Source organism: Alligator mississippiensis, chromosome 7 (genome assembly GCF_030867095.1).
Source record: "Alligator mississippiensis isolate rAllMis1 chromosome 7, rAllMis1, whole genome shotgun sequence".
Lineage (NCBI taxonomy): Eukaryota > Metazoa > Chordata > Crocodylia > Alligatoridae > Alligator > Alligator mississippiensis.
The window spans coordinates 8,847,704-8,869,423 of record NC_081830.1 but is presented as its reverse complement, the minus strand read 5'-3'; the positions used below and the strand labels follow the sequence as shown (position 1 = coordinate 8,869,423).

At 52.4% G+C, this 21,720-nt stretch overlaps 1 protein-coding gene across 2 annotated transcripts in view; it reads left to right on the top strand.

Annotated features, from left to right (window-relative positions):
* Positions 1-1,247: 1,247 nt before the first annotated feature.
* ADCY4 (adenylate cyclase 4) overlaps positions 1,248-21,720 on the top strand; it is a 31,901-nt gene continuing 11,428 nt past the window's right edge. The window contains exons 1-21 of one of the 2 annotated variants that reach the window (XM_059730479.1): positions 1,248-1,408; positions 2,892-3,501; positions 4,597-4,794; positions 5,013-5,174; positions 5,500-5,649; positions 5,957-6,111; positions 6,437-6,548; positions 7,156-7,283; positions 8,130-8,288; positions 9,211-9,343; positions 9,563-9,754; positions 14,715-14,758; positions 15,306-15,392; positions 15,687-15,756; positions 15,936-16,033; positions 16,159-16,243; positions 16,350-16,487; positions 16,778-16,882; positions 17,014-17,198; positions 19,143-19,227; positions 19,775-19,933. In XM_059730479.1, coding sequence (XP_059586462.1) covers positions 3,337-3,501; positions 4,597-4,794; positions 5,013-5,174; positions 5,500-5,649; positions 5,957-6,111; positions 6,437-6,548; positions 7,156-7,283; positions 8,130-8,288; positions 9,211-9,343; positions 9,563-9,754; positions 14,715-14,758; positions 15,306-15,392; positions 15,687-15,756; positions 15,936-16,033; positions 16,159-16,243; positions 16,350-16,487; positions 16,778-16,882; positions 17,014-17,198; positions 19,143-19,227; positions 19,775-19,933 — 2,610 coding nt within the window. In that variant the 5' untranslated portion in view covers positions 1,248-1,408; positions 2,892-3,336. Of the gene's footprint in view, positions 1,409-1,831; positions 2,223-2,891; positions 3,502-4,596; positions 4,795-5,012; positions 5,175-5,499; positions 5,650-5,956; positions 6,112-6,436; positions 6,549-7,155; positions 7,284-8,129; positions 8,289-9,210; positions 9,344-9,562; positions 9,755-14,714; positions 14,759-15,305; positions 15,393-15,686; positions 15,757-15,935; positions 16,034-16,158; positions 16,244-16,349; positions 16,488-16,777; positions 16,883-17,013; positions 17,199-19,142; positions 19,228-19,774; positions 19,934-21,720 lie in introns of those variants that run through there. The other variant, XM_014607037.3, reaches the window with a different exon arrangement.

Here is a 21,720-nt window from a genome sequence, read left to right as displayed (position 1 = left end):
TTTCCCCAGGGTCCCAGGCAAGGAGAACTGGACCAACCAGTCCCACAGGTCTGGCCCTGTGGTCTCCTCTGCCCCTCTCCCTCTCATCACATGCCACATTCATGAGGGAGGGGCTAGACCAGAAAGGAGCCTTGCTGATACAGGGAGTAGAACCAGTCTTAGCTCCCCACCTCCCAGCTTTTTTCCTACCAATTAGTCCTGGCAGCCAGGGATGAAACCCAGGTGACCTGACTCCCACCCTGCCAAGCCCTGCTCCGCTCCCCAAACCCAGGAGTCCTGCTTCCCAGCCCAGCCCCCACTGCAGGGCTAGGACACAAACCCAAGCATCCTGCAGAGCCATTTTGCTGCTGTGCCCAGGAGCCAGCCAAGCCAGGAGTGGCCCTAGGTTGGTGACATTATTCCTTGAGAGGGGGCAGTGGCTGAGGATGGGGTGGGAATGCACTCATCTTCCCCAGGTGGTGTGGGGGAGACGGTGCTGGTGAAGAGGGACAGGCCACACGTTGCTCCATCTGAGTCATTCAGTGGACTCCATTAGAGTAGTCCCAGGAGAGATGGGTGCATTTCCAGTAAACCATTATGGCCCAGTAATTCCCTCTCTGCTCTGTCCCTCTCCATTTGGCTCTGAATAGTACAGACAGAATTGCATCGAGTGAGCTCATCTCCTCCCCACAGTCACAGGAGGCAGCCAACAGTGAAATGAGTTGCCTGGGTCTCTGCCAAGTGACTGGAAGATGAGAAATTCCAGTTGGGAGGGGCTGCGGGTCAGGAGAGGGGGTCATAGGCAGGGCTGAGGAGGGCAGGGGGGCATGAGTCAGGAGACGGGCACCAGCAGGGCAGGGGGAGCTCTTCCTCCAAGGGAAGTGGTTATGGCAGGGTGCCCAGCTCTCCAAACCACCAGCTCTGTCTAATGGCTGATGGCTCCCACTTCTCTTCCAGGCCCCTCAGTGACTTGGTTGGTGGGTCAGCCCCTGACCTCAGTCCCAGCACTTTCCAACTTGCTTCCTCCCACTGGCAGAGCTCCTGTCTCTTCCAGGCATTGGCAGCAGGGACTAGCCAAGCTGCTTAAGGGATTTGGGCACATCCTCATCACATATGAGAACAGGATTTGGGGTTCTCCATCCCTTAGGACTGCTTTGGAGTTCATCTTGTCCCATGTAAGGAAACTGAGTCACAAAGGGCCAAGGGGCTGGTGCAGAGCTAGGGGTACGACTCAGGACTCCCTGTTTAAGAGTCATACATAGTGTGTGGGGGTGGGGGGCATTGCTTCTCTTCACCTGTGATTGCATGTTTCTTGTTTCTCTCCAGCTGGTATTGTGTGTTGTGTTGTGTTGTGCATCTGTAGTTGTCCTTTGTGTGCTGGCGCGTATTCCATGTCCCCCCATTTTGGAGCTGAGCTGGACCCCATCCTGTGAGTTTCCTCTGCAGCAGTGAATCCTGGCAGGCAGCCATCAGTCTTTCACAGTGGGGTGCCTGGGGGAATAGTCAGAGGATATGAGGCCTCCTGTGGGAAGGGGGGTGCAGGGTGTCCCATCTCACTCCAACACTAAATCCCTTTATCTGAGAGACAGGACTGAGACCAGCCCTACCCCCCACCCCAAGCCCTGCTGGCCCCCCTCACTCCTGACCCCCAGCCCCCAATATCCACACAGACCTCAGAGTCAGGATGGAGGGCATAGGTAGGGTGGAGGCCAAGGAAAGCAGCCCCCTGGGTTATTTCCCCTGACTTGGGGGGAGGCGGAAAGGGGAGGACTTCAGAGACTGGCCCATTCTGGGTGGGGTGCATGGGGTAGGTGTGACTTCCCCTCCCTCTAGTTAACCCTGTGACAGGCAAGCTCCCAAACAAAGGTTGTTATCTGCAGTGTTGCCATCAGATAGGGACCTGTACTCATAGTGGCCTGAGTTGCCTCCTGGAGGCCTGGGTCCCACTCCCCTACAAAGTCTCTCCCCATTGAGAACAGGGACTCCTGGGTTGCATGTCTTCTCTTGTTCTCCTCCACCAGGGAATGGGGGCCCCTCCCAGACTCCTGGGTCTCTTTTTCCCAGCCTTAGTCTCTCCTGCCTGGCCATGAAAGTGTTAAGGCTGTGGGATAGGAGCCCGCAGGGCTGGGCTAGGGAAGCGGGTGTGGAAGAGACTCCTGGCAGCTCCTGCCAGAAATCCTGTGCAGTGCAGCCCAGGCTGGAAGAGCAACACCCTCCACTATTCCCCATCTGGGACCAGCTAGGTGAGGGGAGATATTCTAGGGGGTGGGGGGGCTTGGGGGTGGGGGGAGCAGGCAGCTGTGGGGCATTGGGGTATAGCTCTTTTGATCCCCTGGACCCTATCTATATAACCCACCCTCAGGAGATCCAGGCCCATCACCAGGGTACCTGGGCATCACTCATGGGTGGGAAAAGGTTGCGGCCCCTGGCGTAGATGGGGCTGGGGGATATGTGGGGAGGGAGGGAAATGGAGCGGAGCAGGACCTGGGACACTCGCTAGTGGGAGAGATAGGACATTCCAGCAATGGATGGGACAAACAAACCAGATCAACAGACAGACAGACAGACAAACAAGCGTGTGTGGCATATATGGACATAGAGAGAGATCTCCAGCGAAGGATGGATGGAATAGCTAGCTAGATAGGTGGATGAATGGGGCATGTAGGGATGGTTGGATAGACAGACACATGGGTGGATGGTTTTGGGGGATGAATAGATAGATTAGTGGAATGCAATTACTTATTTTTGCATCCATCCACCCCATTTTCTATCTATCTCTGTCAAAAGAGCTTCCAAGAATGGGAAGCCTGCTTTGTGCAGGGAGACTGTGGAGTGGGGAGTGAAGAGCATGAGCTCTGTTGTATCTCCAGGCCCACATTAATTTACATTAACCCTTTCTTCTCTTTCCTTAGCTATTCAACCCTCTCATCATAACCGGGCTGATGAAGGAAGGTGCGGGGCGTAGTCCTCCCTGAGAGCAGGACCCCAGAATTGAAAGCAGGGAAACCCCAGGGAAAGGGAGAGCCCCCTTAAGGGTGGGGTTAGGGGGCACTGGGCTGGGGAGGACAACTACTTGCTGGCCAGTGGCTGGAGAGCCTTGGGAGGCACTTGGGGACTCTGAGGGGCATGGGAGGAGGGTGGGGTTGCTGAGCAGTGAAGGATCAAGGAGCTGGTAGGGAGCAGGGTGCACTGTGAAAAGGGCGGAGCGGGGCGGGTCTCCAGGGTGAGGTGAGAAAAGGAATCTATGGAGTGAGGGAAAGGTGTCTCAACGTGCCCAGCAAGGGAAGAGGAAGGCAGGAGTGGGAGGGCGGGGGGTTCTCCAGAGAACAGGGAGGGGGGAAGTCCCTGGGGGGCACAATGCCCTGTCGCCAGCGCCCCCCAGCCAGCGAGCCCCCACGCCAGGAGCTGTCCTACGAGAGCTACTACAGCCTGAGCCAGCTGTACCCACTGCTGCTGCTGCTGCTGCTCCTCGTGCTCAGCACCTGCCTGGCACTTGCTGCCACTGCCATCGCCACTGGAAGGGTGAGGCCCAGGGGAGATGGGACATAGATAGAGCTGGTGCCAGGGGTTGGAGGGCTCCTTGCAGCCCTTGACTGGGCCCCCAGTCCCTGACCCATCCCCAAGCCCTTCCCCTACTGCCTTCTGTAGCTCCCAGCTGGGATCCATCCCCTTATGTGGCCCCAACCTACCCCCCATAAAAGCCCCCTACTCAGTCCCTCTCCCATACACCCCTGCTCCCAACCCATACAACCCCTCACTGCCCATAACCCAAATCCCAGGCCCACAGGCAATCTTCCACCACCTGCTTCCCCCAATCCCCACCCATTCCCAGCCGAAACGCCAGACCAAATCCATCTCCCACAACCCATCTCCCATAGGCCTCCTATACTTTTGCCACAGCCCCTGACACATCTGCACATCATCCTTGCTACTCTCACCTGCTACCTAAGCCCATGCCCTGCTTGCCAGTACTACCCATAAACCCTCCACACACCCCAGCTCATCCTTCTGCATCTCCTCCCACCACCTCTTGCTCTCATCTACCCCTCCATAGAATCATAGAAAATGAGGGTTGGAAGGGACCTCAAGAAGTCATCTAGTCCAACTCCTTGCTCAAAGCAGGACCAGGCCCAACTAGATCATCCCAGCCAGACTAGGTCATTACAGCCCTTTCCCATTCAGTTTCCCCACTCCACCCTTTGCATGGTGTGGGAATAGCCCCCTGGATGGGGGGGCCGGTGCGGGGGTGGGCTGCTGGAAGGGAAGCCATATGGGCTAAGAACAGACCCTGGCAGCCAGGAATCTTCCTGCAGACCAAGACCGCAGAAATCGCTTTCTGTTCCTCAAAGGGTTAACAGACAAAAGCGGGGTGGGGGGAGGACTGGATGGGACCTGAGGACCAGAACAGGACATCTCATCCATGATTCACTGCCACCTAGCGGTATAATACATGAACTGCCCCATTACAGCCCCGTAGAGACCCCAGGGACTTGGGGGAAGAAGAACACCTCCCTGCAGCACAGTGACCCCTACTTCCTCCCACCCTGGGCCTGTAGCAGGGAGCCCCCTCCTGCCCCAGAGTCCTGCAGTCCATATGACTTCATGTGTATTTTACAGGATCTCGCCTCTGACCTAAGCTTTTTCGTCACCTTGTTTGTGGCCCTGGCTGCATTTTCTCTTGTCCTCATCCTCGCCTGCATTGAGAGCATCTTCCAGAGATGCACCCGGGTCTTTTCTGCTGTCATCTGGGCTGGACTCCTTACCATGGGCCATGTCTTCGTGTTTACAGGTGGTGTGGTTAGTGCTTGGGACCAGGTGAGAACTAGGGAGGGGGAAGCTGTTCTGTGTGGTGGGCATTAGCGGGTAACAGAGGATGAGAAGCAGGGTGTTGGGCACAGCAGAGGGTGACCCATGAGGTGGCCACCTCTATAGGGGAATAGTGCCCTGTGATGATGTAAAACAGAGAGGTTGTCCTACGGGTAAAATAGTAACAGGGTTACATCAAGACCTACCTCATCTTGCCTCTCCTCCAGGTTGCCTTCTTCCTCTTCATTGTTTTTATCGTCTACACCATGCTGCCCATTGGCATGCAGGAAGCAGTGGGTGCTGGTTTGGCCTCTTCTCTCTCCCACCTCCTCATCGTGGGGGCCTACCTGTCGGCCAGGCAGGGCTGGGAAATGGAGCTGGCCCTGCAGGTGAGTCTTCCTCCTCTCCTCTGAAGCTCTTCTTGCCCCAACCTACCTGCTGCGGCCTTTCCCTGGGGGGGTGGGGTTTCCAGTAGCCCCTTTTCTGTCACCCTTCAGCTGACTCCCCTCTGCTGTTCTGCCCCCACCTCCTAATACCAGCTTCACTTCATCTCCTATTGATGCTTCCCCTATCCCCCATCCTTGCTTCAGGGTCCCCCTGTGTGTTCCCTTTTTGCCTTTTTCCCCACAGATGCCCCATATATTCTCAACCCCTCCAGTTCCCTTTTCCCACTTCCCACCCTGTCTCACTGTCCCTGTTTACCCTGCCCCCCAGCTCCTGGCCAATGCAGTGATCTTCCTGTGTGGGAATGTGGTGGGAGCCTATCACAAGCACCTGATGGAGGTAGCCCTGCGGGAGACCTTCCACGAGACCTTCAACCTCATCCAGTCCCGGGTCAAGCTGGAGTCTGAGAAGCGACACCAGGTGAAAAGGAAGAGGGCTGATCAATGAGGGCTCCCCATCTGCCTGCCTGTGTCATTGCTACATACCCCTGTCTGCCCAGATGTCTTTCCTGCCACTCATTGATTTTCTATATACAGCTCACCATCCATCCATTAATCCATCCATCCACGTACATTCTTGACATACCCTTCTATCTTCCCTTTTTTCCATTCACAAATCCCCACAACCATTCATTGCTTCAAAAACAGCTACCTCCATCCACTCATTCACCCAAACACCTACCCACCCATCTCTGGCACCTATCACTCCCTTTCTGTGTCTCCTCCAGGACCATCTCCTTCTCTCAATCCTGCCTGCCTACATCGCCATGGAGATGAAGGCTGAAATCATCGAGCGCCTCCGAGATGGGGGGCAGGTGCCACGGAGACATGAGAGTGCTAACAACTTCCACAGCCTCTATGTCAAACACCACAAGAACGTCAGGTACCGGCACCCCCAACATGGGTCCCACAGATGGAGGAGAGAAGAGAAGAGGGAAAGGATGGGGAAGGGAGGGGCATGTAGACAGGGAAGTAGTGGAAGGAAAGGGTCTGAAGTGAAGAACAGGAAAGGCAAGAAACAAATGGGGGAGGGAAAAGGCAGCTGGATTGGGGTATGGGAGGGTTATGAGGTGGGACTGGAGTGAAGAAGCAGATTGGGCGCTTGGAGACATGGGGTTTGGGGATAAGTCAGGCAAGGAGGAGGGAGGACCTCCCCACTCCCCTTCCACCTTCCCAGGCCCTTCACGCTCTCCCTTGTACCCCACCAGTATCCTCTATGCTGACATCGTGGGATTCACTCGCCTGGCCAGTGAGCTGTCCCCCAAGGAGCTGGTGTTGATGCTGAATGAGCTCTTTGGCAAATTTGACCAGATTGCCAAGGTGAGAAAGCAGGTTGTCTTCCCTCACCGCCTTCTGGGGGGCTCCCCTGGACCTGAGACCCCCCCTGCAACTCCCCTGGGACCATATGCCCCCAGCCCCTTGCAGTAGCTAGAAAGCTTCTTCTGAATCCCAACTGTACTTAATCCCTGTCTTGTTCCTTTCCATTTGTGTTTGTACCATCATTGTCCTTCAGCTCCAGTTGCTCTTCTCCCTCCCCAGTGTTTATCTCCCCAGTATATTGACAGACATCCAGCCTATTCATTTTGCCTGTTTAGACTAGCCAAGTTCCTCTAGTCTTCTTTGGTGAGATGGGCGCTCTCTCCCCTTCATTGCCCTAGTGGCCCCTCTCTGCACTCTCCTCCAGCTTTGAGTCCATTTTCCTTGACCACTTGGGGGAGGGATCAGAACTGGTTTGTGGGAACGGTGAGTTTGGGGAATAATCCAGGCAAAAAGATAGTTTATGCCTTGGACAATCCCTATGCCCAATCTCTAGTGACAGTACCTCCCCTACCACTATGCTCTCCCCCTTTCCCATGAATGTGTCAGGAGATTTCTTCATGGTCACCCTGCCATCCACAACTCTTCCTTCCCTTCTACCCCTGTGCAGGACAATGAGTGCATGCGCATCAAGATCTTGGGTGACTGCTACTACTGTGTCTCCGGGCTCCCCGTTTCACTGCCCAACCACGCCCGTAACTGTGTCAAGATGGGTCTGGACATGTGTCGGGCTATCAAGTGAGTGTGGAGTGCTTCCTTTAGGGAATCTGCCCCCTCCTTTAGGTACCACCAAAGCAAGCAGGCCTTGGGATCATGGCCTTTGTGGGGCCCCACAGAGGCTCTGTTCTTGCTCAGTAGCTTTTTTGGACCTTAATTCTCAGACTCTCTAGTCATCAAAGGGTGAACACATTGAGGGTCCTCATGAGCCTACCATCTCAGACAACTATCGGGGGACAGTCCACCCATGTCTACAACCTCTTGAAAGGATGTGGTTTCATTGGTACCAATTTGACTCCCCCAACCAGAATGACCAAGTGCCCATGGACAACTGGGTTGATTACAGGTGACCTTGGACATGATCCTTAACTGGGGCTTGAACTCAGCCCCATGGAGCTATAGCAAGATGTTTTAACCAACCTAATGGAATGGTTAATGCCCAAGTTCATTTCATTTGTTACCATTGCATATTTATTTAAATTAGGAATGGAAAAAAGTGCTTCTATCCTGGGGTAGCTCACACAATGGGTAACTATTACCTTGCCCCATTACTAGGGGGTGTGGGAGCAGGTTTCATCTGCCTATGCCCTCTGCCATGAGGAGACTGAAATGAACAAGTAGCGGGGACAGTTTCTGTGCCCACTCTCACCAAGAATGAGAATTAAACCAGGGCATCTTACTAATGAGTGAAACAGAGACAGATTGCCCCAGGGTAGCTCTTATATACTAGAGGGTAATTGCAGACACTGGGGCATGGTGGGTGGGTTGCATGCACATGGGATAACCATTTGGCTCAGGGAAGCAAGGGGCTCTGTGGGGACTGTGAGCTTTGGGACTACTGCTCTAACCTCATTATTGTCTCTCCAGGAAGCTCCGGGATGCCACTGGGGTGGACATCAACATGAGGGTTGGGGTGCACTCTGGAAATGTACTGTGCGGGGTGATCGGGCTCCAGAAGTGGCAGTATGATGTTTGGTCCCATGATGTGACCCTGGCCAATCACATGGAGGCTGGAGGAGTACCAGGGTAAGGGCCAAAGGGGAAAACAGGGGCTGGAATGGACTGACTTTGTTACCCCCTACTGGTGGGGTTAAGAGCATGTGTATGGAGGGGTGGGAGCGGGGAAGTATACTTGAAAGAATACTGCCCTCGACTGATGTATAGAGGGACTGCATAGTTGTGTGTGAGTGTTTGTGTGTGCGTCCTCCACTGGTGCATGCCATACCAGCATATCTTTGGGTATGTGAACTGGGGGGTGAGGAGCAGTGTACATTATGCTCAGAGTGCAGCCCCTGCCTCCTCATGACTGGATGAACAGCATATCTGTGCATGTATGTGTTCATGTATGTGTCCACCATTACCCACCAGTGGTACCAGGAGGAACTGTGGCTCTTACGGCATGTGTCTGGGGGAGGATGTGTTTAGCATGTGCACAATGCTTCTCCCTGCTGGTGAATGGAAGAACTGATATTCAGCTGTGTGTACCCTTAGGTGGGTTGAATGGAGTTTCTTACTGGTACTCTGTGTGTGTGTGTGTGTGTGTGTGTGTGTGTGTGTGTGTGTGTGTGTGTGTGTGTGTGTGTGTGTGAGTGAGAGAGAGATGCTGGCTACCTTCTATTGATGCAGAAAGGAATCAGGTGTGTCTGTATCTACTGATAGACGGAAGAGTTTTCTGTGGATGGGTGTGTAATACTGTCTTCCACTGATGCAGAGCGTAACTCTGCATGTGTATGTGTACTGGTATACGGAAAAGTTGTGTGTATTTCTACTGATACAAAAAAGGAGGGGGGAGATGTGGGTCTGCTGCTACTCGCTCTTGGCGAACAAAGCCTTTGTCTGGCTTGGTGACAGTTGCTGCCCTTTCTGGTCTATGGAGCAACTGCATGCCTTCAGAGCTGAGCCCTCCTGGTGCAATCAAGAACTATGCCATCTTCCACTCACCCCACAGGAGGGTGCATATAACCAAGGCCACTTTGTCCCACCTGGGAGGAGTCTATGCTGTGGAGGAAGTCTGTCACTGGCAACGTGACGCTTACCTGAAGGAGAACAAAGTGAAGACCTACCTGGTCATCGACCCCTGGGTGAGTCCCCACTCTGGGCCTCATGCAAGACTCAGCACACAAAGGGCTATGGGTGCTGGGGAGCAGGTCATTGAGAAGATGAGCCTTTCCCTTCCAGGGGGCTCTGGCCTCGTTTTGGTCCCAAGCTAGGGGCAAGGGCTGGTGGGGGTGGAGAGGGCGGGGAGGGGAAAAAAAGCACACAGCTGTGAGTGACTCTCTGGTCATTCTTGGTGGGGGCAGGCAGAGGAAGAGGAAGAGGAAGGAGGAGAGGACACTCTCTCTCCCATGCCTGGGGAGGGCCTCAAGATGAGCCCATCAGTCCGCATGACCCGTTACCTGGAATCCTGGGGAGCTGCCAAGCCCTTCGCCAATCTCAAACACCTTGATGTCATCCCAGCTGAGGAGCGGGGCTTCATCAGGAGCAACCACTCGGTGAGTATAATAGGGAAGCTCTAGAGAGCTTTAACCCTAACCCTAATGTAACCCCTATCCTAGCCTCTGCACTGCCCCCTGCAGCACAGCACTCCCAGCTAAGACTACTGCCTGCTCCCTGCACAACAGCATCCCCTACTGACTTCTCAACCAACCTTTCTTCAGCATAGCTCCCCTTATTGGCATTACCCTACATAGGGAGGGGGCTAGAAAAGGTGTATTGAACCTAGGCTGTCTTATCTGCTCCTTGCTGGATAACCATGTCCAGCAGGTTCTCTCTCTCTGCAGTCGAAAACATCATAAGACAACAATGATTTTCATAACACGGTATAGTTCCCATTTTGCTGGATAATCAAGACAATGAATGACTGGAAAGAAGAATTGTCCTGGTCTCCAGGGAACTAGTAATATACAACATTGTGATAGGGGGCCACCTGGGGCCGAGCTCTGTGGCCCGCCCGCCTGTCACCGTGACAGGAGGCCTACTCAGGGCCGAGCTCTTCGTGGCGCACCCACCTGCCTCTGGGCAACTGCCCGATTATCTCGCCTGCCATGCCTTTGATGATAATTGATTCATATAATCAATGTAAATTAAGCAGGAGGCTACCCATTGTAGTGCCCCGATGCCAGGGGGCGCTCTGCGGCTCCAACCTCCCCTAATACCGCAGCCCAAGCCTCGCAGATGGCATCGTGGTGTTACTATAATCACCGGCCCCATACTGGGCCCCAGAATCATCCTAACAGGACCCCTCTCTGATCCTTCCTATCAGGCGGCCACTCCGCCGTCATCCGGGCTACCTAGCCCCCCCGAAGCCATGTTCCCCTCTCGGGTGTGGTCCCCCCGGGACCTTCGGCTACCTGGCCCTGGCCCACCACCAGGCCAGTCGGGACCCCAGGCCCCCGGCTCTTGGGTGTCCCTGGCGGTGGGCCCCCGGCCCTTTTGACTACTGTAGTCCTGGCCCCAGCTTGGGCCAGTCGAGGGTACTCTCCCCTTCGGGCTGGGTCTCTCTAGCCACTCACTCTGTCTCCAGGACTCACCATGCCACTACTCCCCATCTTCTTGGGGGGCAACCACAGCACCACGCCCACATCACTCCCACTCTCGGGGTCTGCCCTCTCTGGGCCCCTCACAACACTGGCCCATCTGGGTCCCCCAACAAACACATGGGTAACCCACCCGGTGGTGGTGGGAGCTAGGGGTTAAGGCACCCCGACCCACCTTTCACCAGGGTGGTAACTGGCCTGGTATTTCCTGGGGGCTCCCACACCACTGAGAGCCCCACCAGACCACCCACTCCCGGCAGGGTGTAGTTTCAGGTCATGCCCAGGACCAGGAACCTCCTAACCATCCCCATACAGCTCCCCCTTACCTCCGGGTCATTCACAGCAGCCCTACAGCCAGGCAATGTTGCTGCCTGGCCTCCTGCAGCCAAACTGCCCTGTTTATATAAGCAGCCTAGGCCTCAAAATGGCTGCCCTAATCAGGCACCTGGAGGCTGCCAGCTCCAGGCCCTTAAAGTGGCAGACACACCCTGTGCTCTGCCACAAACATCCTTGCAGTTCTGAGATAAGATGACTGGATGAGGGGCAGTTGAGGGAACAGGATGGTGGTTACATCTCCTTCTGGAAGGGGAATCCAGCCCAGGACAGACATGCTGACAGTCAGCATCCTGAAGAATCAGCTTGTTGGTCAACTTATGGAGCTCCCTGTGGGCATAAATGAACATCTTATGACCTTCCATCTTCAGCTCAGCAACAATCAGTATGCCATTATAATGAGTGTGTACGCCCGGATGCTCAGTGCTAACAGTGATATCAGGGAACAATTCTACTCCAATCTTGACTGTATTCCAATTAATACTCTCAAGGAAGACAAAATCATTCTCCTCAGTAATTTCAGTGCCAGAGATGGGTGTGACCTAGGCCTCTGGAGTGGCACCATTGGGAGGGAAGATGTAGGAAAATCTAATTTCAGCAGCATCCCTCGCCCCCCCATATCAAATGCACCAAGCATGGTCTTGTCATTATGAACACCATCTTCAGACAGAGTGACAAGTATAGGACTGCCTGAAGACAGCCTCATTCTAAGCACTGGCATCTCATCAACTATATCATGGTTGGCGCCTATAACCGGATGGATGTCCATATCACTCGAGCCATGTGAGGAGCCAGTGACTTCTAGACAGATCATCTTCTTGGCAGATCCATTATAAACATCTGGTTTGCTCCAAAACACAAAATAACATCCAAAGGCAATGTGAAGGACTTTTAACATCAAATCTCTTCAAAACCCAAAGGTCTGTAAGGCTCTCCAACAGTCTCTTCATAAAAAGCTCTCTGTCCTGTCTAAAACTGAAAGCAATGTTAAAGAGCTTTGGATGGGGTTTAAAATTTCCATCCACATAGCTTGTGCTAAAACCATTTGCTATATAATCTGCCAAGACTGCTTCAATGAGATCTAAGCCTTCCTTGACTGAAAGAGAAAGACTCATTCTGCTTGGTAAGATAAAACCTCATTCTCAGCAGAAGGAGGAGACAAATCAGGTCCTCAAAGGTGAAGCTCAAAGTGGGATCCGGGAAATCAAAAGCTAGTGGTGTCAAGATGAAGCCAAGGAGATTCAACTCTACACTAACAAGCATAACATGAATAGTTTCTTCCAGGTAATAAAAGCCATCCACAGTCCAACCTACCATGGTCCTACCTTCCTGCAGTCTCAGGATGCTTTGATGCTGCTCAAAGACAATGACTTATGCAAGCTAGATGGAAAGAGCACTTCAAGGTGTTCCTGAATCATGAGTTAGTTGTGACAGATGCCACCACTGAGTCTGTCCCCTGACATCCCAGAAGGAGATCCTTCACCAATCCTCCTATCCTAGAAGAAGTCTGGCATGCCATCAAGGAAACCAAGAACAAGAAGGCTACTGGACTGGATAGTGTACTTGAAGAATTCTTAAAGGCTGGTATCAAGGAATTAGTATTGCAACTCCACAAATTTATTCTTCAGATTTGGAACAATGAGGAGATTCATAGGTGTGACAGGCTTGTGGCCCCTGGTGGCCCTGCAGCTCCTGCCTGGCTCAGACTTTAACATTGCTCTCCGTAGATTCCTCACCCACCACGCCTTGTTCTTATTATTAAAGGTTGATTAAGGGAGGCTGCCCACAGGCCTTAGAGTGAGTCTTAATCCTAACAATTCCTCACTGGTCCTCTCCTGGACCACACTAGTCTCAATCCAGCCCTCAGGCCTGATAGGTCCCTCTCAGCCTGACTATACCCCTGTCAGACACCTGTTGCCTTAAGGGCAAATTGTGTGGCTCCATTCCTCCCCTACACCATACCCCAAGCCTCACAGGTGTTATCCCTATGATGTTCAGTTCACACACTTGGCCTCTTTTGGCTCTTGAACCCCTGTGGTCCCACGTTCAACCCTTTCAGGGCTCCCAGATCCCTACTCCAGCTCACAGCCCCTCTCTCTGGGCTCCTGGACCTCTATTCTCACATGCAGCCCCTCTTTCTGGGCTTCCAGATCCCCAGTCTGGCTCGCAGCCCCTCTCAGACTTGTGGACCCTCATCCAGCCCTCACCCTGTCCCTGAGCCCTTGGACCCTCTAGTCTGACTGTCTGTCAGTCCCTAGCTGCTGAACCTCCAGGTCCCACGCTCAGGTACTCTCCCTGTCTTTGGACCTTCTTAGGTCTCACTCTCTCCCCACTCTGCTTGTGTCCCTTGAGTCTCTGATTACATTCCCAGCCCTTTCCAGGCCTCAGGCTTGTGGATCCCGGCTGGGTCCCATTCAGCCTCAGTTTGGGCTGCAGGTCCTCTAAGTAAGCCTTGCATGCCCTTGCAGGGCTCCAGACTAAACTGCTACAACTTAATAACGAACAACTGCCCCTCTGTCAGGTACTCAAACGTTCTCTAGGCTTAAGATAAAACAGGGCCACATGCCAGTATCACCAAGCCCTTCTCTGCCCCCAGTACCTCCCCTTGTTCCCTTCATTGCAGTTTCTTATTCAGAGCCATCATCAGTTCAGGAGTCCTGCTGCTCTGCTCTCAGGAACTCCACACTCCACAGCTACCAGGGCAAGACTGGTGCAGGCTCTGGGCTTATATAGCTCAAGCCTGAGCCCTGTTCCTGTCAAGCAAGTCTCTTATTAGCTCCCCTTTGTGACCTGCAAGCAGCCTCTCAATCTGCTTGCTCCCTTGAAGGAGCAGGAACATCCAAGTACCTTGCTGCACTGGGGATCTGAGGAATGCCAACATCATGACTATCTTCAAGAAAGAAGATGAACCTGTGTGCAGGAACTATTGAGGTATTGCCTTTCCTGCAACAAGGGAAAACTTCACCCACATCCTCCTGCACCATCTTCGACGTCTTGCTGAGATCAGATCAATGAGATCAGATCAATTACTACGTGACCTCTGTGGTCAGATTAGTATGAAGTGTGGTGGGAGAGGGGAGGTTGCCTTCTTGCACAGTAGGGGGTGGAGGGGAGAAGGGGCATGGCTCTTTTTTGGATCTCTCTAGGTCATTTTAACAACCCTTGCAGTGGCAGGACACTGACAGCACATGTCCCCCTGCTTTACCTGTGGCAGGTTAGGTGCTTGGTGTCTCTGGGCAATAGGTTTGTAGTTTTGCAGCAGGGTTGATTGTGTAGTTTTAGGAATCATATGTGATGATTTAGATAGGAATGAGCCTGCCCTGAGCAACAGGTTGGATTAGATACCTCCAGAGGTCCCTTACAGCCCTACTTTTCTATGATTCTGTGATAATACCATTGCCCTCACTATCTCCCCATATACAGAGTTGTGAGGTCATTCCTTCACATGGCAGCAGGAGGCAGCAGCACACCAAAGCCCTCCTCATCTCTGCCCAAAATAGAGTGCTCTTTTATAGTGCTGGAAATTATTAAGGGTGACACTGCAGCACCCCCAAAATGCCTAACACCCTTTTTCTCTCCACAGGAAATCTCCCTGGGGTCTCTGAACCAGTCAAGGACCCTCGAGCGGTATGGAGCACTTCTTTCCCTTAATGCCCTTGTACATTTGGAGGGTATATATGGGAAGGCCTGGGGGGAGTTAACACCTTATTTGAGATCCCAAATTCTCTATTCTGTAGGTCAATGCACCCCCAAAACATAGACCAACACCCTTCACTGCACCTGAGGGGGTTGGGGTGCAATCTAAGGGTGTAAAAACTGGAATGACTGTGGGAGCATGATTTTTAGGGAGCATCAGAGACATTTGGGTGGGGCTGAGGGGGCATGGAGCATTTAGGGACATCAGTATATGAACAAAGGGCTTGGGTATTTGGGGGGAGGTCTGAGGTTTTGTGCAGCATTTGAATGACTTGGGAGGCTGGAGAGATGGATGCCAGGGGGAGGGGATCAGTTGCAGGGAGAACTAATTCTGGGGGGCATTCACGGGTCCTTGCCCATGTAACAGTATCAGGGTACACCATTTTTGTCCCTGCCCCAGGACCTGGGGGGTAGAGGTTTGCCTTTTCCCTTCCTGTCTGGCTTTCTCTGCCCTGACTCAAGCTTGCTCTGATCACAGGGTTTGCTCCCCGAAGGGGCCTGAGGAGGAGCTTGCCCGAGTGGATGAAAAGTTCTTCCAGCTGATTGAACAGCTCAGCTCACCCAAGTAGGGGGTGTCCGGTGGGGAAGGGGTGTGTGGGGAGTGGTGGGGTTGGGTTGGTTATGGGAGGTGGCTACAGGTGGAAGTGGAAGAAGAGGAGATGCTGCAGGGAAGGAGGGGTGGGGGAAGAGGTAAGACAGCAGCCTGGAGGGCACTAAAGCTGGTGAGGGAGAGTGGGGTTTGTGGGGAAGCAGAGTGAGGCAGTAGGAGAAGGGGAGGGGAGGACAGTGGGGAACAGAAGAAGAGTCACAGAGGGACTCCACCCCACCCCCATCTCCTCCTGTGTCCCCCTCTTCCCAGGCAGTGGAAGAAGTCAGAGGATTTTAACCACATTACCCTGTACTTCAAGGAAAAATCCATTGAGAAGGAGGTGAGGAGGTTAGGTAGGAAAGGGGCACTGATGGGCAGGACCTCACAGCCCCTGGTCTCCCAGGTGCTGGGTGTAAGCAGGGTGGGGAGTTGAGGGATCCTAATCTCCCTGGGTAATCAGGTGAGCCCCCAGGGGTCAGAGTCACTCACTGGAACCCTGTTGGTCTCTCTCCATTGCAGTATCGACTCTCTGCCTTGCCTGCCTTCAAGTATTACACAGCCTGCACCTTCCTCGTCTTCCTCTCCAACTTCTTCATCCAGATGCTTGTGGCCTACAAGTGAGGACATGGGGAGAACGAGGATCCCCTCTTCCATGCCCACACTGCCAGTGCCCCTCACTCCCAAACTGCAGCCCCAGGCTGCTGCCCCCTGTACTTCTTGTTTATCTCTCACTGTTCTCTAGGACCCCAGCTCTGGGCATCTCCTATGGAATCTCCTTCTTCCTCTTCCTTCTCCTCCTCCTCACTTGTTTCGCTGGAAACTTGGCAGTAAGTGAGCTGGGCAGGTCCTCGGTGTCATCTGGCTGGGAGCACTGCTGTGGAGAAGCTCACAGTAGGAACACCCTAACGCTACCCTCCCAACCTTTTCTTCCAGAGGTGCTTCCTGAAAGGCCCAAAGCTGCTGTACTGGGTGCCCTCTATCTCCACTGCGGTCTGCACCCAGCCCTGGCTCCGAATCACCCTTGGCATCACCACCATCCTCGTTGTCCTCATTATGGCTGTACTCAACTTGGTGAGTTACCAGAGAGGAAGGTGGGGGTCCAGACTCCTGGGTTCCCTTCACAGCTCTGAGAGAGGAGTGGAGTCTGGTGGCTTACAGTGGTAGGGACTAGAAGCCAGGACTCCTGGGTTTCTTCCTTAGCTCTGGGGGAGAGATGGACTGGTGGCAGAGTTGTGGGCACTGGGAGGCAGGACTCCTCCCAAGTCTGGATGTGGAGTGGAATTTAATGGGAGCTTGTATCCAGGACTTCTGGGCACCATCACTCTCCCAGCTTCTGCTTACCCTCCTTTTCTTCTGCGCAGTTCTTTTTGCCCACTCCCTGGTGTCCTCCTCAGTCCCCCAACTGCACATTACCATTCAGCACTTGTCAAGGGCATGGATCCAATGACTCCCTGTTCAGCATCCCGGTAAGCTGTACCTGCAGTGGGTGAGGCTCTATGCTCTTGCATCTGGGTTTGGGAAGGTCATTAACACTTTGCCCCCTTTTCTCACTTCCCTTCCCCCTACCTCTTTTATGCCCCACCCCCATCTCTTCCAGTACTCTATTTACTGCTGCATTTTGGGCTTCCTCTCCTGTTCCCTCTTCCTCCACATGAACTTTGAACTCAAGCTCTTGATGCTTCTGCTGTGTCTAGTGGTCTACAGTGCCCTCTTCCTCCGGACCCACGGCTGGCTGTCTGACTGCTACATTGCTCACCTCTACGCCGACCAGACAGCACTCAGGTAGCTAGCAGGGTAGGGCCTTCATCCAAGGTACTCCCTAGCTGGTGCAATCAAGAGCATCATGGAGTGTGAAAAGGAGACTGTCCCCTACTGGTCCCCTCCTTGGAACAATGTCTCCATTGATCTTCCCCATCCTACTCCCTATCATGTAGTACTCCACACGGGACGCCCCACTTAGTTCCCTGCGGAGCCCCCTTTCCAGCACATCCATGTGTTGAACTAGGACATTGGAGTCATCATTGAGTGTTAAGGTATCTTTTGAGCAGGACTCAGAGGTCTTGCATCAAGACTATGATTTATTGGGGCCTTGCTTAAGATTGGACATTCTGAATCAGACTTTTGTGTCTCTCCATTGAGCCATAAAAGATAAGGCCATAAGTGGCCCATTATGATCATAAATCCTTTTAGAACTAGGGCAGATCTTCTTGGGGGGAAGATAGAGGGGGGAACACATCCAATTCTGCTATAAAAATCATCAGGGACAGAGAATCCACCACAGCCCCTGTGAAGTTGTTCTAGTAGCCAATTAATCCCACTGTAAAAAAAAAAATTTTAAATGGCATCTTACTTCTTCCCTGCATTTGTCTAATTTCCAGTCATGGGGGGCATGGACATCCACAGGTGTAGTTTATATCTGTGTTTTATACCAATATAAATGCCCTCAGGACCAAAAGCAGACAGATGAGTAGCAGCTATCCAGGGGTAACTCACACAGTAGGCAAGTATTAGTGCCTTGCCACCAGCTGTCAGGAGCGCAGGGAGTAGCCTGATAGCCTTGAGCAAATGTCAACTAGGGCTGTTCAAAGCTTCAGTCCCCGATTTGATTTGGCAGAGATTCAGTACAATTTGGTGGCCAAATCTCTGAATCCGAATCAAATCGGAGGACTCTTTAATCTCTCCAAATCAAATCGGAGCCTTCCAAGTTGTTTAGGAAAGAATCGGTGATTTGGACATAGACACAGCTTTAAATTTTTTTTATACATACCTCTAGGTAGCAGGAGGCTCGTGAGTGCTGTGATGCTGGGGTTCATGGAGCATCCCACAGAAGCACGGGGGGCTCCCCAGAGCACTTGGCAGCAAACGCGGAAGTGGACCAGAAGCACTTCAGGTCCGCTTCCAGGTCTGCTGGCGAGTACACGTGGGGCACCCCCTGCACCCTCCAACTCAGTGACTGGTGCCTCTTGGGTCTGGGAGGGCACCTGGGGTCCCCCCCGTGGCCAATTGCTCCCTGGCAGACCTGGAAGCGGACTGGAAGTACTTCTGGTCCACTTCCAGGGTCACCACCAAACACATGGAGGGCCCCCCCCGTGCTCTTGTGGGATGCTCCATCTGCCCCAGCATCGCAGCATTCGCAAGCTGTGCTGGCACTTCAAGGTATGTAGAAACAACATTTAAAGCTTTGCCTATGTCCGAATCGCTGATTCTCTGAATCAGCATCGAATCTTCAGATTTGGATTTGGCCGAATTAAATCAGGGACAGTGATCTAAATCAACAAATCGAATCACTGTCCCTGATTCGGGCCAAATCCAAATCGAATAGGGCCTGCTTTGTGCACCCCTACTGTCTACCCCAAAACAGATATGAGCAGATGATATACTAGTGTAATCGCACAGTCCTGGAGTTTTACCTCTGATTCCTTCAGAGGCAATTCCTCTCTGGGCCAAGTGAAATTACTTTGTCACTTGCTGATAACACTGACATACATATGCCTCCAGTCCATGCCTTGAGGCTTATTCAGTGTCTGTCTGCAAGAGGGAAGGGGCTGTTCTCCAAGGTTTGTCCCCTCTGGAGGTACAGGCAGAGCAAGATCTGGTCTCTAAATTCTCTCCTTGACACATTAAATGGGTTAATCTCCTGGGGGGCCTCATGATGATGCCTGTTTTTAATTCAGTCCTTTAGTCATCCACCTGGCCTGTCTTTAAACCCTTTCTTCTTCCCCACAGGCCAGGGGTCCTGAAGGAACCCAAGCTGATGGGAGCCATCTCCTTCTTTGTCTTCTTCTTCACCCTGCTGGCCCTGGCTAGACAAGTAAGTCTTTAAGGCCACTTATAGGTGACTCCCTTTTTATGACATCCATAGGTGTTTGAGATCTACTCCTCCCCCCCCCAACAAAGACTGGGAGCTCTGTGGGTCTCTACTGGGGTGTCATCCTGGATACCTGTCTTCTCAGAGGGCTTGGAGCTGGAGGGAAAGCTAGTCATGCCATTTTTAACACCAAGGTCCCATTCTCTATCCTGGGTCTACACAGCTGAGGGACTGGGAGCTATAGGAACCCTTTGGGGTGTTGTCCCAGGTGCCTGAGTCCCATACCCCACTCTGTCTTTTCCTATGGGATTAGGAGCTGCAGAGCCCCAGTGGGGGAAACTCAGAGCACCGGGTCCCATGCTCCATCCTGGTGTCTCCCATCAAGACCAGGAATGCTGTGAGATCCCCATGGGTTGTTGTCTCAGGTACCTGGGTTCCCTACCCTGTCCCAGCCTGGGGTTTGGGAATGCAGGGATGTCCTCCTGGGAGAAAACACTGTCTAGGACCATGGAGGATCCAAAGTCAGAGAGACTAATTCTGTCTCTATCAGAATGAGTATTATTGCCGCCTTGACTTCCTCTGGAAGAAGAAGTTTAAGAAGGAGCGTGAGGAAATCGAGACCATGGAAAACCTCAACCGTGTCCTACTGGAGAATGTTCTCCCAGCTGATGTGGCCCAGCAGTTCATTGGCCAAAATCGCCGTAATGAGGTGAGCCCACCCCTTTAAGCAGAGGATTTGACTGCCACATGGTGGCAACATGCTTCAGGCCTTTGCCCAGTTTCAGCAGTACAGGAGGAGACTGTTGTGGTGCATATACTGCCAGCATAGTTTCTTTTGTTGATGTGCCTTTTTTATGCGTTCAATGCCCTTGGACTTGCTTTCTCAATGGATGAACCCTGCAGATCTGAGTTCTCAATCTCAATATTTGGAAAGGGCTTTGGAGAATGATGCAATGATTTGAGTGTTTGGTTTTTGTTTTTTTTAAGAGAGGTAGAGTAGCCTTTTCAGGAAGCCAGCAGCTTTCAGTGGGTAGGAGCCCTAGATTACTATAGACAAGCAAAGCTTAATGGAGAATTGAAGTTGGTGGAAACACTTTGGAGCCATCCTTGTTTTGCACTGGGCATGAGTGGTCTTGCCTAGGAATTGGTTACCCATAGCATGGGTGTAGTCTAGGTCTGTTCCCCAGGGAGCTGAGGTCCTGAGGGGTCTAGTGTTGGAACTGGATTTGGAAGCCATAGCTGAAGTCAGGACAAGCTGCGGTCAGAAATTGAATTCAGGTACAAGGTAAGTCGAGGGTCAACTGGGATCACAAGCCAAAAGCCGGAGACAAAGATCAAACCAAAATCATGAGTAGGGAACAGGAATCAGAGAATGCCAGGGGTTTTAATAGAGTTGGAAGCTGGAGACAGAGCCAGGGGTCAACCAGAAGATCAGCAAGGAAACATATGGAAGATCATAACTTTCACCTTTGTGAGAGCACAAAGATATAAAAATCATCTTTGTATGGACAAAAAGACCTCAGGGCTGAAGCAGGTGGGACATGCTGTCTGTGACTGCAGAGGATGGGCTGCCCTGCTTGCCTCAGACCAGCTGTGACCAGGGCACTGGTCTGGGTTTGCTGCAGGTGGCACTTGTTCCTGGAATGACTTGCTCCTTTCTCTTCAATGGGAATAGATAAGTCCAGGGATCTGGCCTGGCCTCATTACAATCCTCAATCTCACCTCCCTCTGTCTGTATGAAGCTGTCTGTCAAGCATCCATTCATCCTTTTGACTCACCCAGTCTCAACCACTTAAGGGATTTTCCACTCTCTGTTTCCACAAAAGAGAAAAAAAATCAAGTTCTTCCAGCTTCCAAGAGCCCATCTTCTCAGCGTTTGCTACCTCAAGCCGTAACCATGTATTATGGTACATAGTTTGGGTAAAATGTGTTGTGGCCCTGGTGGAGTGAATTTCACAATCACCTCCTGTTAGTTTTTATGTCACCAGAGATTCATAAGTTAGGCCTAAAGAGATTCCACAGCTCGGCTCAGAGAAAGGCTTGCATCCTAAGGGATAAATAGTCCCTGGGACTAGAAATGTCCACAAGATAGAGGCATACAAATAATGCAAGCTTGGGACAGTCCCCGAGGAGGACTATACAACAACAGCTTGCACTTGTAGGGAGCAGATTAGAAAGGGTAAGGCAGTGACTGAAATCAATTAGCAATGGAAATCAAAGACAATAAGAAGTCCTTCTTTAGGTATGTAGGGAACAGAAGGAAAACAAATGGAAGCATGGGGCCATAACTCAGGACACTCAAGAGAAAACTGAACTCCTGAATGACTACTTTGCGTCAGTATTTCACTGGACTAAGGGGAAAATCGTATGAGATAAGGTTCAGAATGGGCATGGTGGGAATGATCGCCTTCCTACTGTTGATGTTGAGCTGGTGCATGATCAGTTAGAGAAGGTAGACATTTATAAGTCAGCAGGACCAGATGAACTTCATCCAGG